Source organism: Gobio gobio, assembly GCF_949357685.1.
Source record: "Gobio gobio genome assembly, chromosome: 9".
In the NCBI taxonomy this organism is placed as follows: domain Eukaryota; kingdom Metazoa; phylum Chordata; class Actinopteri; order Cypriniformes; family Gobionidae; genus Gobio; species Gobio gobio.
The window spans coordinates 5,703,706-5,724,235 of NC_137115.1; the positions used below are offsets into that span (position 1 = coordinate 5,703,706).

The 20,530-nt window shown below is 38.6% G+C and overlaps 1 protein-coding gene across 8 annotated transcripts in view; it reads left to right on the forward strand.

Annotated features, from left to right (window-relative positions):
• The window catches only part of kirrel3b (kirre like nephrin family adhesion molecule 3b), a 282,241-nt gene that overhangs the window by 167,749 nt on the left and 93,962 nt on the right, over positions 1-20,530 (forward strand). For all 8 annotated transcript variants that reach the window (XM_079826192.1, XM_079826195.1, XM_079826193.1 and 5 more), the window contains exons 2-3: positions 5,324-5,473; positions 16,875-17,024. In XM_079826192.1, the coding sequence (XP_079682318.1) occupies positions 5,324-5,473; positions 16,875-17,024 (300 nt within the window). The remainder of the gene's footprint in view (positions 1-5,323; positions 5,474-16,874; positions 17,025-20,530) is intronic.

Sequence of the window (20,530 nt, forward strand, 5' to 3'; positions counted from 1 at the left end):
ACTCACCCCAGTGTAGTAGGGCTGTTCAACAGAAGAAAAAAAATATACATTATGATTAGGGATGCACCATCGTATTTAACATTTTGGCCAATAGGAGTAATAAATTAATATTTATTTTCATGTTATTGCCAATAACAGATAAAGTGCAAGTTTCTGCAAGTGAATTTAGCCACTGTGACATTATAATGCACAGAATGAAAAATGGATATTCATTTTGAGGTTTTGCAAAAGATTAAATGCTATTAATCAACAATAATAATTGTGATTATATTTTGTGACCCTGGAAAACAAAACCAGTCATACGGGATTTGTGGCAAAAGCTAACAAAACATTGAATGGGTCAAAATTATCGATTTTCCTTTTATGCCAAAAATCATTCGGATATTAAGTAAAGATCATGTTGCATGAAGATATTTTGTAAATTTCCTACCGTAAATATATCAAAAACGTATTATTAGTAGTAATATGCATTGCTAAGGAATTAATTTGTACAACTTTAAAGGCGATTTTCTCAAATTTTCGTTTTTTTGCACCCTCAGATTCCAGATTTTCAAATAATCATCTCGACCAAATATTGTCCTATTCTAACAAATGCTATATGTCAAATATACAGATGAAATATAAATCTCAATTTCCAAAAAATTGACCCTTATGACTTATGGTTTTGTGGTCCAGGGTCGCATGTGTCATAGTCGTGCAGCACTACCATATTGCCATCCACTTTGAATTTTACCACATATTATACAACAACATGCTCACGTTACAACCAAATATGAACATACATTTTTAGCTTAGTTAGTTTTCCTTTATTGTCATTGCATATGACATACAAAGAAATGTGATATCTCTCATAAAAACGCACAGTATAATCCACATTACACAAACACATAAAAATATAAAAGAAAACGTGTGTGATCCTGATTAAAGAGATTAAAAACAGATTTAAGTGTCTTATGCATGCAGTAATGCAGTTCAAAATGAACATGTAAGCAATTCAACTCCAAATCTAGATCTTTCTTTTGCTCTTTTGCTCATACTGTACATCAATGTAGTAGTAGTTGTGTTCATGAATTAGTCAGTTCACTAAGAAACATATATATATATATTTTTTTTTTCTGAACTATCATGCAAAAAAATTGGTAGTCGGTTACATAAATTTTTTTTTAAAGAAATTTGCAGAACTGGCTGATTTTTATTTTGTACATATTTAATTGCTCCTCACTTGTAATATTTGAGTAAGCCAATTCATACATTTAACTTAAAATGATCATCCAATTCATACATTTAAATTAAAATGATCATGTTATATCAACTAAAAAGATTTAAGTTGGGAAAACATCATAATTTAAGTTAAATGTATGAAATTAATTTTCAACCCAAAGAGCAAGTTATGCCACTACTGTTAGGACAAAATTATTAATTGCACTTAACGTAAGCATTGCTAGCTAACAATTAAAGAGTAGAAAATATACCAGAACTGTGCACTTTCCTATTTGTATCCCCTAATGAAGGCTCTGCTATAGTTTATTCTGTATTTAGGTGAGGAAACCTCTTGTGTCCGTTTCATCCGATAGCAAATCACTATTTTCCACCACTCTGGCATTTCTAAAATGGAAACATGTTTGTGATCGTGTATTAGAGACACAAACTTTAAACTGAAAACTTCCGTTCAGAGGTCATGGGATTCATAAAAAAAAAATATTCTCCAGATTATGGCTAATTAGCCATTAGCCCTATTAAAAATAATTAGCATTCATTATAATAATTAGCAATGTGTTGAAAGTCCAGAGAGGGTCAATCTTCTAACCAAACTCATTTGATGACGGTGGCCGGGGTGCAGCTGACACGGCGGTGGGTATTTGAGGGAAGTTGTTGTATTTGAAGGTGTTGTAGGTTAACAAGTGCACTGAGCGCAATAACAGAAGAGGGGCCAATCAGTTAATGCACAGAATGGATGATACGATAATACACATCTCGCAGTTGAAGAGACAGCAAAAAAGAAAGAAGAACACTAATGCATTCAACTCCACTCAGTATCCCGATAATGTGACAAGACAAGCGGAAAGCCGATGTCTCTCGGCAGCCTGCGATTCACAGTTCCTCCGTCTACAAGCTCTGCAAGCGTACCTGAGTAATCTACAGAGGACCTTCACAGCAAACACTCACCAACATGCTCATGCAAATAAACCAGCTTACAGCGCAGGAAAAGACAGAATGAGAAACGCTGCAGTGTCCAGGCAAGCCTGCTAGCCTTCAAAGGTGAACAGCTCAGAATATTTACAAGAATGCACTGTGCATCTTTGCAGTTGTTGATTTAATAATGGCTTGTTGGAGCAGCAGACGTTGGATTTCGCCAGGGAGAATTTGTATAAATCAATCTGTGGACTCATGTTTAGCTTTTAACAAGCCATTCATCACATTTTACTGCAGGCAGGACAGAGGTATGACTGATTTGTTTACTAATCCATGGAATTCACTGCGTTAAAGACATCCTGCTGGATTCTGGCTATTAATTAGTTCCTCCCAGTGTGTTTAATTTAACATTAATCTAGAAAATGTCATATTTTATAGGTATTAGCATATTTCTTACATATTCACACACAGACGTGTCCGTAACAGAGAATTATTTGCATATAGACTCCAACTGTTTTCAAATAAAGGTAATTAGTTACTACAGAGTATGGACTGACCTTAACTCCAATTGGGACGTGCAAAATTACATATTTTCATAATAGTCTAGTCAGTGGGTCATCTCAATGAGTCAGTCTCAACCTTGTATAATTAGCTTTGTGTCCACTACACATCAATCAGAAGTGTGTGTTCGCATACGGCAGGTTCTTGTGTTCATAAACTGCTCGACAGAGCGGAGCAGATAATGTTCTCAAGATGTTATTTTAAAAGATTAACTTTTTTTGTCATGGGGTGAGACACAAAATAAGTGGTTATACATTAGATTAGGGTCAAATACACATTATTAACTATTACTGCTTATAAAAGGTGCACAATGTAAAAAAATATCAGTAAAATATCCAAAATCCACTATCCCGGTGTTATATATTTTGTTCAGTTGAGAACTTACAATATCCCAAATGTTTCCAGCTATTTGTAAATCGTGAGAAAATTGCTATTTTAACCAAGGAATCGGGACGTGTGAGGGGGTCGCCTGTCAATGGCGTCATATCCGCGTTACGCTCGATTTATTTTGCAGAAACGCTTTACTCTCACTGCATTGTGCAACAAGTGTCATAGCAGCCGCCAATCGAATGCACAGAGTAACGTCATAAGATCATTTTCAACACACTCAGATGTATCTAATATGATAAACTGAGCTGCATTACCTCATACTCATGACCGGAAAAGCAGACATGGCGTCGGCAACTGTGGCATAATAAAAGTCCCGCTGCTCGCGAGGCGTGTGTTGTGTTCATGTTATTAACAATCGCTCCAGCGGTTCCTCAGCTCCACAACACTCTTTCCTGCTCTGCTTCATACCACTGTAACGTTAATAATCACTTCCATGAACACGATTTCTATCATGATTCTTTCCCACCGGCTGTGAGGTGAAGACCACATGTCCCAGGATTCGGCGCTCAAACTTGCCGTCATCAAACTACGCCTTTGTTTTGAATAGGCGACCTCTAGCGGACGGAAAAGTTACATGTGCACCTTTAATAGAGAGTAAGGGAATGGTTAAGTTTAGGTATTGGGTGATTAAGGGATGTAGAATATTGTCATGCAGAATAAGGCATTAATATGTGCTTTATAAGTACTAATAAACAGCCAATATCCTAGTTAATAGTGAGAATTGGACCTTAAACTAAAAAAAAAACTAAAAAAGTCTAATTGCATAAGGTAACTGACAGATATGGAACAATTCAATTGGTTCAATATCTATAGCCTTTATATCACAATCACAGTCCACACAAAAAATGGAGATGCATAAAAAGTCAGTATTTTTCTTTGAATTCTTCTTTGAAGGCTGAGAACTTGTTACAAAAGAAGTGCCTTAATGGCTCTTGCAGCAATGCTCTATTCACATTTTACCTCTGCTAAAAATATATTAAAAGGTAAAGCTAAAATTAGAGAGGAAATATATCCATCACTAAACTCTATCCTTGCCTCTTTGGTGGGGAAAATAAAACATATCAAAATTATTTTGTTCATTTACTGGATTTTTTTATGAGTCACTTTACTGGATTTTTTTATGAGTCACTTTACTGGATTTTTTTATGAGTCACTTTACTATTTGAATACTTTTTTTGGCTCTGTATTTTGCCAATACCATAGTATTATATATCTCCATATATTGCATATATCTTTAGGGGTTCCATAGTACAGTGATACTGGCCACAGTACTTTTTTGTAAGGCAATGGCAATAGTAATATTTTGTAATGTTTTGTCATATATTTAGCTTATTTCTGAGGGCATTTTTAGTCAAGTATAACTAAGGTAGAAACACACACGTACAGAACATCAAGAAACTGACAGGGTGGTAAGTGTTCCACAGAAATGAGTATTGATTAAGCAGTACACTGAGATTTAGAGTGGAATGAGCAATATGAGCCATCTTCTTCAATTGTAGATAGGCACACATCAGGGACAGCTGGAGAGTTCAGCATGACTGCCAGTGTGACTCCCATTATACAGTACTGCCAGCAAGAAACTCGTCATCTCTCCACTGAGACAGCTCATTGCAATATTGATAGCTGATGTCAACCATTGTATTTTTGAACGTGCATGTTTGTGACTGCACATGCAATATGCCGAGTTTGAAATACAAGACGTTTGTCTTCTAACTAGATTCCCTCTGGAGACAGAAATCTTTGGGGCCAACTGCCAATGCTAACCAGTCAAACCTGGACCACCTGAGTGACAGGTGCTGGTAACTTTGTGCCCAACTATGGATAGATACAGGGATCCAGCAGATTGTCAGGGCTGTCCTATTGTATTTCTCTTTTGTCCTTCTATGACGCCTGTTCTTATCCGTGACGCCTTTCTTTAAGAGGCGTCTTGCGTCTCAGACAGCCTTCTCGGGCCACCCATCTCTAATGGAGTTCAACTTCATTTGCTTCATGTACTTTTCTATGTGTGAAAGATGCAGTGTTGACAGGCTGAAGAGGCCCTTGGTGCACTTCAACGTTGTGTGTTAATCACACTTGAGTACTTGGGAGTTATTCATTGAATACATTCTTCAAATTAGGTCAAGAAACATTACCCTTTCATAATGGATCTGATGTGTTTAAGACATGTCAGTATGAGCAAAGAACTGTAAAAGCATGCTGTAGTTAAAACATTAATGTCTCTTTCTGTATCTTGTTTCAGGAGTGAATGCCGTGTTCTCACAGCAGCCTCAGGACTTGGTAGTTGTGGCTGGTCAGCCTGTGACGCTACCCTGCTCCATCCCTGGTTACCATGGTGTCGTGCTGTGGATCAAAGATGGCCTCGCTTTGGGCGTCGGAAGAGATCTTGCAGGTAATAAACAGTTTATTATTATTTAACGAACTCTATACCAGGGGAATAACACTGATGTAGAAGCACCTAACCCTTAGCCTGACGTCGTCATACTCAATTCTAGTCAGAATATGAGTCTGATACTGCTCCATTGGGCTGTGATTACGGGGCATGTTTCAACCGAACCAGGAAAGGCTTCAATTGGATAGACCTACAACCAATCAGAGCAACGGTGTGTCGCATAACGTTAGTTGTCAACAGAACTCAACTGCACGCATGCTGGAAGAAGTAGAAGAAGATGATGAGTGTTAACGATCTTTGCCGGTGTTGTAAAAAAGAATCGGATCAAAACAGGGCAAATGCATTTAAAGATAATTAGCAAATATGACTATATGTCCAGGTTGAAAAAGTGTACAAACGACAATCCTTCAGAAAAACACATGCATCATTTTTAATGAATAAGCCAATTTAAGTGCAAAAAAGTGCCATGTAAATAACAGGCATTACTTACCAACACAATCATCATTTTTGAGACAAATAGTAAAGGTAAATGCATACGAACAAGTTCTCCGTTTAGGATTAGAACAAATTCAACCCAAGTGCTCTTTGGTGACGTGAATGCTTACGTTACAGTTTATCATCTGTTCATCATCGTATAAAGCCTAGGCTAACCCTGGTTGAAAGCCTAAAATAGACTAAACTGTATATTTGCCCTTCACATCTGTTTGGTTGATTGGAATGTTGTTCCAGGATCAACAAGGATGTTGATCCAGGAACATGTTGCACTTGGTGAAATCAGGTTCTGCTAGCTTAACCCCTAGAAGTCTGAGCTCTTTTGGGGCCCTTTAGAAGTTTTGACATGCTCTGACATTTGTGCTTTTTTCAGTTGCTTATAAAAAGCGAGTCGATAGCGCCGGCGCGACCGCCGACTCAAGGGGGTTAACCATCATTACAGGAAAGATTAGATTAGATTAGATTCAACTTTATTGTCATTACACAAGTACAAGTACAAGGCAACGAAATGCAGTTTAGGTCTAACCAGAAGTGCAATAGCAGCAAGTGCAGGATATACAATGGATGCGTAAGTGCAGGACATGGATATGTACTGAATATGTATAAATATGTATAAATAGAGAGACGTTATTACTATAAACAGAACTGAATTTACAGGTGAATATGTACAGTGAATAAATATACAGATGGCTATTACTATAAACAGAATTTACAGGTGAATATGTACTATGAATACAATATACAGATGGCTATTACTATAAACAGAATTTTACAGATAGAGGTATACAATAATATGTTAGGCTAATATGAGGAATAGCAGTGGATTAGGGTAGTGCAATAAATTATGGACAGAGCTATCCGGAAAAAAAGTGTAAAGTGCAGTGGAAAGTGGTTGCATATTACATTTAGAAGTACAGTGCAAAAATGCAAATGTAAACATTGGTACTATAAATACAGTCGGCAGTGCAAATGAGCATAATCCAGTTAAGATATGGCAGTGCAAGATGCATATGTAAACAGTTGTTACTGTGATAAACAGTCGGTAGTGCAAATAACAAAGTGAAGGAAGATGTGAGGTAGGAGAGTTATCAGTTTATGAGGGAAGTGGATCAACGGGGGTTTGAGTTCAATAAAGAGACAGCTCTGGGGAAAAAACTGTTCTTTAGTCTGCTGGTCCTGGTCCGGTGGATCCTGAAACGCCTGCCGGAGGGCAGGAGAGAAAACAGTCTGTGGGCTGGGTGAGAGGAGTCCTTGAGGATGCTGCGAGCTCGATGCAGGCAGCGTTTCCTCTGGATGTGTTCGATGGCAGGCAGTGGAGTCCCTGTGATGCGCTGGGCAGTTTTCACCACCCGCTGCAGTGCCTTGCGCTCCGCAACAGAGCAGCTCCCATACCACACTGCCACACAGTTGGTCAGGATGCTTTCTATTGCGCAGCGATAGAAGTTCACCAGGATAGCCGAGGAGAGCTGATTCTTCCTCAGTGTCCTCAGGAAGAAGAGGCGCTGGTGAGCCTTCTTGACCAGGCTGGAGGTGTTGGTCGTCCACGACATGTCCGCCGAGATGTGGGTCCCCAGGAACTCACAAAGATCATGCCGGTCAAACATCCAAACCAACTAAGCGTTGTCTGCTACACTAGCACTAACCTTCATAAATCAGCCAATGTCAGCAGGAATATTCATAATAGTCATATTATGGTCAAATTTGAGTGACAAAATGAGTCGGAATATGCATATTATGAGCTAAAGTCGAAACAAGTGAAAATTTTTAAATTTGGTTGAATTTGCGGTTTTCAGAAAAATTTGTTCATTAAGCCCTTGTCTAGCGATCCCAATGCTCCAAATAGCAATTAAAAATCTAAAATTATCTTTATTTGTACGTTTTCTGAGAGGAGTACCTTCCTTTCCTTTGTTTTCTAGTTTATGATCCATAAATTTTTTTATTATTATTACTCTGCTCACTTCTCGATGTCTGCCACTTCCCCTCAGCACACGTTTGCTATCATTGTAAAGCTTAGCATTCCAACTTTGTGAATATTCATAGCGAATTATCCATGGCATGAGTCTTATCAAATGAAATGTTATTTTCAAACTCATGCTGATGTAAACAAAAACGATCATACTCACGATCGGATAGATCTGAAGCATGCGCATTAAAACGCCTCTCAGACAGTGCGCAATTCCAATATACATAGAATTACAGTATTTCAAAATATCTGTTTTGGCGAATATTCCCGTTTGATTAGCTGTTGAGGGAAAACATCTGATGTGTAACATTATATTAGATCCGAGAGGTAAAGTAGGTCTCAATATAAAGGCTGTCTGTCTCATTAATGTTAATCAAATAATTGTGGTATCATTGGGGGAAGAAAGTTGAATATATATTTTCCTATAGATATGGGTGTGCCAAATTTGGTGTTATTATCAGGAATTTAAGTGATTTTTGGAACTTGCAGAAAACTTTAACTTTTCTGACTCAATCGGACTCAAATAGGTGTAGCTCAGTCATGTTTTGTCTGAATCCATCAAATCATACATCATTTTGAAAGTTTTTTATTGGAGAATGTGAAAATGTGATAACTTGTTTTGGAAGATTTGCTCATTGTGGCTCATTTTTGCAAGCATGGGTCACAAATAAGCTTGTAATTTCTGCAGAGTAATTGTGGAGTTAATTTAAAAATGCAAACAATTTACTGTAGGCCTAGTGACTGAGTGAGAGGCAAACCCAGGCAAATTTGATTGGATTTTACACTTCAACTAGCAGCCGGTCTTTATCTACCTCTCAAATAACCAAATTGGTTTTAAACAAGGCTTTTGATAATTAAAGTTGACTTTGGTACACACGATGAAGCTAGAGGGTATGATTGCTTTTTAAAAACTGTCCAATTGGTGTCAGGCGTAGAAGGACAAGAGCAACTAAAACATAACCTCTTAAGTACTTTTAACTGTTAATAGCTTGTGAAGTGTGTGGCTCTTCCCGACTAGCAAAGTGCTTCTTGTTTGGTTAATTGCTTAAGCTAACAACAATCGGATTCCCATTCCTTCCACCTACAGACTTTAAACATCATCTTATTCATATTCAGGTTGATCCGAAACAGTTGGTCCCCCTTTATGACATTTGCATTGGATTTCCTGGATTACAGAGCATTAAATCCTTGCGTGGAAAGAGTAGGTGTAAGCATCACTTTGAAAAGGGGCAGAGAAAGGCATAGAGACTCTAGCACGATTCCCTAAACCCGAAGGGTTGCTTAAAGGGTATTTTGAATGTTTTACTCCATTTTTCTATCACAGATGTAGCTCTGCTACGCGTCCAGTCCAAAGCATGACGTAAATCCCAGTTGGCCTCTTTAAAAACAGTTGCCGGGCTTATCCTTACAATTAAATATGTATTCCGCTGGAGATCACAGGTCTGTTTCCCTCTGACCTTCAGTGGCCGCTGCTCTGTGCCATTTTGCCACTGACAGTGGCCTTTAATTAGACCCCAATAGGCAACTGAGCCCTGATAAATCCATGCTGCTCCCGAGTTTGTCATTATCAGGCTCCTGGGAGCCGGGCCCTGGCAGTGTAAACACTGGGAGAAGAGCTTTAAAAGTGGTCAAAGAGGAAGAGAGGGTGAATTGAAGCCGGGGTGGGGGTTGGGAGGTGAGAAGAGGTTCTGCGCTTGCGGGACTCACGATTATGAGAAGAGAGACAGAGAGCGGCACTTAACGGCACATCAGCTGCAGTTTAACAGTCACGGCCGGGAGCTGAGGGCCGACCCAATCCGATGCGAGCCAGCCCCATCTAGCTCTTTAAGCGGATCAATGGCGGGCCAGCGCTCAGAGGGCCATGAAGAATTTCAATGAAGTCCTGCACTCTCTCTTTTTTTTATGGCGTGTAATTTTTTTCGAGTTGCCGAGAGCCCGTGCTTTAGACAAAAGAGCACTTTAAAAGCAAGCTTCGGGTACAAGGGCGGAGGTGCATTGCTTTGACATGAATGACACTTTACAGAATAAAACTCTGCACAGCTGCTCCTTTTATCAGTCTTGCCTGCGTCAACAAGTAGCGCCGCGTCCAATAAAGAAAATTGACACATCTACGACTACGTACTCCAAGCTAGCAGCTGCACACATAAAAAAAGAGGCGAGTGCAACAGCTCAACGCTACACATTTCAATATCAGCCTACTCAGCTATTCATGGATGGCTTGTCTCATTCAGTGCTATTTCAGTTTGGGAAGAACATTGATTAAAATGAGAAATCACAAACAATATGTTTAATAAATCAGCAGACAAAAGCGGCTGATTCGTATCGGTCCCCACATTCTTTGTGGAGGTCCTTTTGCTCCTGGTTCTAATTAAAGACATCAGTTCAATGCTGCCCCAAACACACAAATACAAGTCATGAATATGCATTGTGTGCATTGCTGGTGTAAACGTGACTATCCAAACAGAACCAGACAGGGAGACGGCACAAGCATGCTTGGACGTAAAGAGCCGAGCAGAATGCTGATTTGGATTTTGATGCATTGTTTTATTTACACTCTTGGCACATCAGTAATCCAAACAGTAGCTTTCGGATTTGTGCTGCTCACTTCAAAGCCAACGTTTTGTGGGAGAGCAAAAAAGAAAAATCCGTAGAAAGCAACACTCATAGAGCAATGTCAAATGTCCTTCTCTACTAAGATTTTTACAACATCAAAACTTCAGTTCAGTACTAATCCAGTTTTGATGCCACGAGAAACAATTGTATTAGTAAAGAACTCTCTTTCACTTAATTTTTTTAAAAACATGTAATACAAAAAATGAAATAAATGATTTTTTTATTTTATTTTATTAAATTAAATAAATAAAATGACAGTGCCCACTACATGATTAGACATCATGTAGTAATCAAAACATACATAAACAAATACAGATGTAAAGGTTTGAAAGCAGCAACTTCACAGTTAGAGATCATTCGGGTACCAAGTATGTACTACTGAAACTTAAAAGAACACTCCACTTTTTTTGAAAATAGGCTCATTTTCCAACTCCCTTAGAGTTAAACAGTTTAACGTTTTCAAATCCATTCAGCCGATCTCCGGGTCTGGCGGTAGCACTTTAGCATAGCTTAGCATAGATCATTGAATCTGATTAGACCGTTAGCATCTCGCTCAAAAAAATGACCAAAGAGTTTCGATATACTTCCAATTTAAAACTTGACTCTTCTGTAGTTGTGGAAAATGAAAAGTTGTGATTTTCTAGGCCGATATGACTAGGAACTATACTCCCATTCATGCATTATAATCAAGGAACTTTGGTGCAGCAGGCGCAATGATATTACGCAGGGGACCTATTTTCAGGAGCTGCGTAATAGGGCTGTCAAAATGTCTGAAAAGCTAAATTCGAAATTCTTTCTTAAATATTAGCAAAATTCGAATTGTATTCAAATTCGACCCCACTTTATATTAGGTGTCCTTAACTACTATGTACTTACATAAAAAAAGTACAATGTACTTATTGTGTTCATATTGTATTGCAAAACACCTTTGCTGATATTGAGGTGGGATACGGGTAGGGTTAGGGACAGGTGTGGTGGTATGGGTAAGTTTAAGGGTAGGGTTAGGTGTAAGGGTGTACTTACATTACAGATGTAATTACGTGCAGGTATTTTTAAAAATGTAAGTACAATGTAAAAACATGTTATTAATTATTACAAATTATTAATTTAAATGTTAGTACATAGTAGTTAAGGCCACCTAATATAAAGTGGGTCCTCAAATTCTAAAGGCAATACTTAATGTTTGAGGGAAAAAGTACTGTATTGCCTCCTATGCCCACAAGAGGTCGCAAGCGAGCACAACAAGCAAATGCAAACCAAATCAAGCATCGCTTTTATTGAAATGATATGACATTCACTTTTGAAAATGCATTAACTTTTCAAACAATTGTTATTAAAAATATATATTCAATATAATTTCATTAATGAGCATGTCAGGAAAATTAGGTAACAAAAGTGCATAAAACTGCTAGTGCATCAGAAACCTGAGAAAACACGCTTCGACAGACACAAAACAGCAAATGGACATTCAGAAACAATTAATTTCCACTCACTTAACATCTACATATGTCAAAAAAACCAAACAGTCAACTTGACCTGCAGCGAGTGCTGAGCGTTTTTTGCTGAGGTATGGAAGTACGGAAGTATGTCTTTGACAGTTGCGCAATATGTGGATACATATGTACTGCATGATTTTTGCCACCAACAGAGAGGATTTTCGTCAGCAGGAAGCGCATCTTCTCTTTCATTTATATCCATCTCATGCTCCAAAGCCCTGATTGCCTTGATAAACAAACCGCGTCAGTTACGTCATCATCATGTCTTGCGCGCCTCTACCAAACATTTGAATGCACGGTTTTTACATTCGGATGTGCAATTGTTTTTGTAAATTCGACCAATATTCGAAATTCAATTTTTTATTTGACAGCCCTACTGCGTAATATAATTGCGCCTGCTGCACCAAAGTTCCTTGATTATTACGCAGGAATGAGAGTATAGTTCCTAGCCATATAGGCCTAGAAAATCACAACTTTTCATTTCATTTTCCGTCGGTCTTAGTACACGATGTAACTACAGAAGAGTCAAGTTTTAAATAGGAAAAATATCGAAACTCTTTGGTCATTTTTTTGAGCGAAATGCTAACGGTCTAATCAGATTCAATGATCTATGCCAAGCTATGCTAAAAGTGCTACCGCCAGACCTGGAGTTCGGCTGAATGGATTCAAAAACAACTGTTTAACTCTAGGGGAGTTGGAAAATGAGCCTATTTACAAAAAAAGTGGAGTGTTCCTTTAAAAGGGATAGTCTCATTCAATTTGGTTACACTTTATTTAAATAGTCCTCTTTAGAGAATCTACTAACTACACAATTACATGTCAACTAACTCTCATTGATTTGCATCTACATGTCAACAGTATTAGTAGACTGTTAGTTTAGGGTTCGGGTTTGTAGAATAAGTTCACATGTACTTGCAAACATAGTCAGTAGATTGTCTGTCGGGGAGCATCACAATAAAGTGTTAGCAGATATTAAGCAGACAGTCTACTAATACTTTAGTGAATACTCTAGTTGGTGTGCAGACTATCTAAATAAAATGTTACCTTAAATCTTTTTCAAATGTAGAATCTAGAATCTAAGTACTCAAGTACCAATCCTGCTTTCAACAAAATATATCCAAAAGGCTTGTACTTAAATCTATTTTGGTTTCCAGAATCAAACCGAATGGAAGAAAATAACAGTCATGTATGTAATTAACACATTCTCTCTCAATCATTTGCTCAGTTTGAGCTGACAGGCAGATACACTCACTTGTTCCCTCGAACCATTAATCACTGCGTCACGTCTCTGTTCACGGCCCTTTCCCCCTTCCATCGATCCGACATAAAGACTAATCCTTTCCTCTCCTGATGGATTCATTAACTCTAATGGGGCTATTTTATATTGTTTGCTTTGGTTGACGTGGGTTGTCTTAGGGATTCATTGAGATCAATGACAGAATTATTTCATTCTTCTCTCTGGCATACTCAGCTGTGTATGGGTGAACCATGCATGATTTATATAATGATATATTAATCTGAGAGGTGTCCAGATGAGAGATGATATGTGTATCATACCGAACATGCTGATAGAATGCACAAATTCGGAACTGCATTTGTATGGACCAAGCTCAGATAATGATACAGGTGGGTGGATGTAATCTCTAGATCACAGTTCATCATTGTTTGTTATTTGACTGGCGTCAGCTTGAACAAAGACTAGGATTGCTCCTTCGCTTTATTACAGGATCACTGTGGGAAGTAAATCCCCGCTGATTGCAAACTCACACATTCAAAGCCTACTAGTTTTATCAAGGGTTTGTGTGTGTGTGTGTGTGTGTGTGTGTGTGCACTTTTAAGTGCCCCACTCAGCAAACAAACAAATAAATAAATAAATAGTACATTGTATTATAATATTACTTATGTAAAATAAGACAGACAGACATGCATTCTCTTGAGCCTGCCTGGGTCAAAGCAGTGCATTGTGGTAGAGCTCATGTTGATAAGTAGCTTTTGCAAATTACTGTGAATTCGTAGTGCTTGATAAATCAGTAATGTCTCCAGAAGCCAGAGCATATATTCTGCATCCAACTGAGAAATAAGTCCTCAAGATTTGCAGCTAGGCATTAAGTGGCAATAGACGCCGCCTGCAACAAACCCATCAATCTCTCATCAGGAATAAACACAGTATCGAACCAAGTCAATGGCCATTAAAATGACTCGGTCTGCTTCCCTTGCTTTGACTGGCGGCCACCATAAACAGTACTTGATTTGGCTATGTTCACATTACAGGCCTTAAATTGTAACCTGACTGTTGCCAAGGTTAATTGCATTGCCTAGAGGTTGACTTAATGGAGTTTTCAGTGCGTTTCATTAGAGTGTCAACTTCATATTTCTCAGACTGCCACTGACAACAATTAACATGAATAGCATAACAATTATTTTGTATTTTGAATGAATTCGACGAGGAATGTCATATTGAAACTCTGATTGCAGACTTCTGAAACTCTCAAGTAGACTTATTTTTATGAAAAGCAGGAGATTTAAAACGAAAGTCTCTATTTGCTCCCCATTTAATCTCTGAGATATTAAAGAAATAATTTGTGATTTTTACATCCAATTTGTTTACTCTCAAGCTGTACGAAAAAGCAAACACAAATTCCGCAATCTCAAACAGAAAATGAATTAGGTAGGTAAATAACTGGCCACGTATATCATGCGACGTCATCATAAGCTGTTCCTTTTTACGTAACAGCTTTTCCTCTTGCTATTGAAAATCACCATCTTTTTGGTAAGACCTTCAAAACAACTTTCCAAAGTAGTCCAGCAACTGATGTGGACACAGTCTGTTTTTGATGGCTTATTAAATGTTTGTTTTTTGGGTTATCCTGCCCATTTTCTGTCTCCCACTCACTTAGAGAAATTAAAAGCTGGATGTGGGCAGATAAAACACATTGCACCATAATTGTCTGCTGCTCTCTCCTCAATAGGGGGAATGAGAGACACTTCATGGTCTATTAAAAGTGAATGGGATCCAATGAGGCAACAGGCAATAATTGGCATTTTCTGGCACAGTGATTTCAACAGGCAGGCTCAAGGACTTAAAAGCCATTAGTCCGGTCCAGTCTATTTTTCACTCCTTTCTACAGCAATATGTTAAAGCACATCCCTCTTTCAAGCCTCATTGCTGTAGATTACAGTGATGGCTGCAGTAATAGCCCCGCGGTAGAGTTTAGGACTTCGTTTCACACAGCACTCGAAAAGATATAGGTGATATCGGGATGCCCTTTCAAATTGACAATGGGTGATACATTTCTAAACAAGTGGAGTCAGTTATATAAACCCAATCAACCACAACAAACACATGCTGCTTTCGGTTTGAAACACATATATGCTTTTCGGAGCCAACAACACTCTAAATAGAAAGCGGACTTGCTCGCATCGAGTGCCCCGAGAGCATGAAGGTGCATGACGATTATGTCACAGAGAATTCTCTGGAGCGAACATGAATCATATCGATGGATGCTGCAAAAATCAATATTCTACCACAGGTCATTCACTGGCAAAGATTCAAATGGCTGCTCCATGGAGACTGGAAGCAGGAACTGGAAGCGAGTTCACTTCTGAAGGTGTAAATTTAGCCACATAAAAAGCAATATTGAATTAAATCGAGGAAAAAATGCACAGCGCTCCGTTCTGTAGAGAAATACGCTGAGATCAGCTTCTGATGCTATTAAATCCGAATCACCCATCAGCCATCAATTACCGCAATGACAGCGCTTTTTAGGGGTCTCGTTGGAAATTGCAGATCTCTTATAATTAGAAGTATTTTGCCTCCTGAGAGACATTAAAGACATTCATACGGAGAGGTTGTGAAATGTACCGTAAAGTATGACACAATCAAACGTCTCCTCCCCAATTTACATGTCCTATAGTGACAAACCAAGCTTATGCGTTCGCTCCTTATGCAAATTCCCGGGAAATAGTCTGCTGATGCGTTTTAAAGGCCCTCGGATCTGCTTGCTGTTGTAAAACAGTCAGTTTTGCCTGAAATACATCCCGCTGAGTGTATTATTAAACCGCAAATCACCGTTCCTCTGCGTCAGTAGAACACATCTCAATCTTCTTGGCTCTGTGTGCTGCTTACTAAGTACTACACCTACAGCAGCACGCCTGAGAACCAGCGGAACATATTATAGCAAAACCAGCAGATTGCCTCACCTCAATCAACAATCGTCTCACCTCAATCATCAGTGCGGCTCACGTCGACTGGCACAAAGTCTCACTCCAACCAGCACAAAATCACACCCCATCCTTCAGAAAGTCTCACCCCAACCATTAGAAAGACTTACACGTCTGCTCTTTTTTTTTTTAGAAAGGTCATGGATGTGTTCTTGCACATATTCTTGTCTCACATTGGGTGTTTTTATTGTCCTGAGGGACACAAGTCGTCAATCTTTTCACTTTGCAGAAGAAGGGGGGTAAAGCCCTTGGTTTCTACTTGAACGTACTACAAGAATTGACTGTTTTCATTGTTTTCCACACATCCATGAAAGCAGACGAAATCTCCTGTATCTCAGAGACAAATAATACACAATAAATTCAACTGATGTCCTTTGAAATCGCAGTGGTTGCTAACAAACAGGCACTGTTGCATCAGCCGCTAACACTTACTCCCTGTGGCATTCGAGGATTACCGCACTGTCGTGAAAGTGACTAAAAAAAAGCTCTTTAATTTAGGTGCTCTTTTAGTACTACTCTGAAACTGACAAGCTACAATTTCCCTGGATTGCATCTACCTAAAAACACACAAAAGCCACAGTCAGTGCATTAACCCGTCAACTTCCCTGTTTTCCAGGTTATCCTCGGTACGCTGTGGTCGGGGATCATGGGTCTGGCGAGCACCACCTGCGAATCCAGAGGGTGGAGCTGATGGATGATGCTGTGTTCGAGTGCCAGGCCATCCAGGCCGCCATGAGGTCCCGTCCCGCTCGACTTACTGTCCTAGGTTAGTCCCAACTGCGGGTGTACGTGAAGGCTGACGAAAAAGTTATGCAGATTGCTTATTTGCATACTTTTAGCAAGAGCTTATTTGCATTCTCAAATGTCCCTTTCTTAACTAATTTCTCATCATCCAAATAGCATCCACAAATTAAATCAAAATATGCACAGACTGATTACAAAGATCTCAAACTTTCCTTGAGTATGAGATCAGCGAAGAATAATGTACAGTATTAAAAATAGATTTTTCACTGACCAAACTCCCCTGCAGTACCATAAGTTCTCAGTTTTAATTTCCTGCTGCAAATCCCACTGTCTTCATTATTAAACCAGAGAGGTCATTGAATCTTAATTAAGTTTTATTGGGTTATTATTCAGCGTTGCCGTTTCTGCGATATTGGGCAGCAACAGTGTTATCTGTGCTGAGGTTGTAATCAACCACCTGGTTTATCTGCTCTAAAAAAAGACCACCCACACCCACCGAGTTATAGCTATTCCCCGCACCAGTGGGCAAAACTGTGGGTTACTGGGAAAGCACCGAGTGGGGTCGGATTGGGGTGGTGTTATGGAAGAGGTAGGGTAAGCCACGGAGCTCATGTGCTCGCAAGCCGGAATGTGATTTGCTTTATTGATCTCCACTAATGAAAAGTTAAAATAATGACCTGCATGGGAGGATGTAGTGAGGGAAATTAGAGGAAGAAAGAAGACAAATTACGTGGTCTGCGGTTTCTCTATGCTGCTCTCCTCTACAAATGACTTATTTGCTTATTACAAGCACTTAGCATAGACAAAATAGTCACCTAAATCCCACTTCTACAAGGATCAGAACCACCTTATGACCAGAACACCATTCACTAAAGTCAACTTGCAAATATGTTTGATTGGTGAATTGACTGGAGGAACTGAATTGAAAGCGATGATGCACGGGCGGTTTTGTTTATCATGATTCTCTCCTGCTGTGGTCATTATTAATTGGGCCTTAATTAGTAATGCTTTAGAACTGCCTCAATGGGCACTGATAATGCTAATTATCCGCCACAAACTCAAAACCAAGAACCTCAAGTTCATCCCAGTGTTTATCCCAGTCCAGTTTAATTTCCTGTCAAGTTGGTCACCAGAGGGCTAATGGCTTTGTGATGAGTGTGGCTATTCAATGGTTAATATCATGGGGCTAGACAAGGATCATATCATGCTCTATCATAATTTCCTTGATCTTTTGAAAACCCGTTCATTGTATTATGAAAACATACTGTAACCTTCGGAACTCAAAATGAATGAACCCTGCTGAAAAATTCAGAATAACCAGCATGGATTTCTGGTTTATGCATATATAGTGATGGTCTAGCCGGTGGACCAGCATATCCCTGCTGCTTTTCTTTATAAACGGTTTATCAAAATTAATTTGAAATATTGTCTTGGTCTTTATTTAGCTCCAAACACACACTAAGAAAAGTGATGTGTAACACATAAGCAAGTTTTTCTGTGGTCTTGCTGGGATCATACCATCCAATATATGCAGGTCCAACATCATCCCAAGATGGTCCCAGCATGCAAATCATACCTTATGCTGGTGAACAGCAATGCTGGAATTTTCAACAGGGTATCCTCCCCAATAAAGAAGAGTAATAAACTAAACTGGAAAAAGTTATTCTGAACATTCAAGACTTGAATATATCAGTCAAAGAAATATATTTGAATTAGTGTTGTCAAAAATATTGATATTTCGAAATGTATCGATTAGTGTTGTCAAAAATATTGATATTTCGATATGTATCGATTAGTGTTGTCAAAAATATTGATATTTCGATATGTATCGATACTGAAATATCTGAAACGATAGATACTCCTTCTCTACAGTATCAATACCAGCTGTTGACACGCACCCGACTCCTCTCATTCAGTCTGGTTAACCATCTGAACACGGCGAACGCGCCGGCGCATTCTGCTGGATTTTTCCTCATGACAGAGTGTTAGTGTTGGTATGACCGGTCTGAATTTTGCGCGGGACTGCAAATAATACTACTCATTCCCGCAGATTTCGCGCTTGCCTCTGTAGCACACACACACATACCGTAATAAAGCCGCCTCTGACATACAAGTGCAAAAATGTGCTCCTTTTTCCAGCTTATTAATGGTCAAATACACTCAAAGAATGTCTCAATGCCCATCTTGGTTAGTATTAACGTAAACTCAGTCGTAACCAGTTCAGGAAGAAAGTGTAACAGGAACAGTGTTTGGGATCCATGCATCCTTCAGGTCTTAAAGGGACAGCAGTTATTAGTTTATATTTGAGAAAAAGCTTAACAGGTTTATCATATAAAGTGATCTCCTCAGAAGAAAGTTTTAATTGCCTAGACTTTCAATAGACGGACAAAAAAAGAAATTATATTAAAAATATCTATTTGACAGTATATCCAACGTTTTTTTTCCCGTGGTATCGGAAATGGTATTGAATATCGATACTTTTTTTAGGTATCGTATCGAAGTTAGAAATTCCAGTATTGTGACAATACTAATTTGAGCACATGATCACCAATATTTAGACATCAGTAATGCCTGGCTTAGCCACAGAGGTAATAAAGATGATGCCGAACTGATACTATAATTCCTAACACCAGAAGAAAAAAAAAAAGATATGATAAAAATGTCTTTCAAATCATGTTCTGTTCCCGTGTAGCACCAGACACTCTGTAGAACCTCCTGACGGACCCAAATGTTAATAATGAGTGGCTGTAAATAATAAGAAAATTTGTTTCACTTTATTTTGAAGGTCCCTTTAACACATTCTGGTGACTATAAGTAACGTTGCACCTACATTAGCGTGTTAGTGGAGTATTAGTAGATTTAAGGTAGGGTTAAGATTATGTTGCAACATGTAGTTGCAAAAATATGTCTGTTGGAGGACCATCACAATAAAGAGTTAGATATTACAGTTTTTCTCAGTCGCTTTGGTTCATTTCTCGAATCATCCTCGACATTTGCAAAATAGTAAGTGCATTTCTCAAAACAATTCGTACAAATAGCAAAACACCATGGATTGCCTGCAAAAGCCAGTCTCTTGCTCAAAATCCTTAGTTCATCTCTCAAAAGTAAATATCTGTGTCAATGAACATGTCAGTGCCATCAGAATGACAAGTCCTTGTGTCATTGTGTACGGATAAGATGGTCAAATTGCTTAGTCATGTTGTCAATATAACCGTGTACACTGGAGGGATGTTCTGATGTAAATATGGCTAAAGTTTTGAAGACAATTGTAAATTGTAGGTTACACCTTAGTGTATGTGGGAGTTTGATTGCAAGAGACTGGACAAGATTCACATTTACGCTTTTACTGTTTGTACTGTAATTTGTTGACAGACCATGTCATTGCGATACAGAAAGAAAAATACAGCACTGCATAGCACAAAGAAAAAAAACAAAAGTAGAAATGTGAACATCTAATGGAAATGTATAGAAATATGCTTGACATATTATGACAACTTGTTCAACCATTTTGCATGTAAAGACTTATGC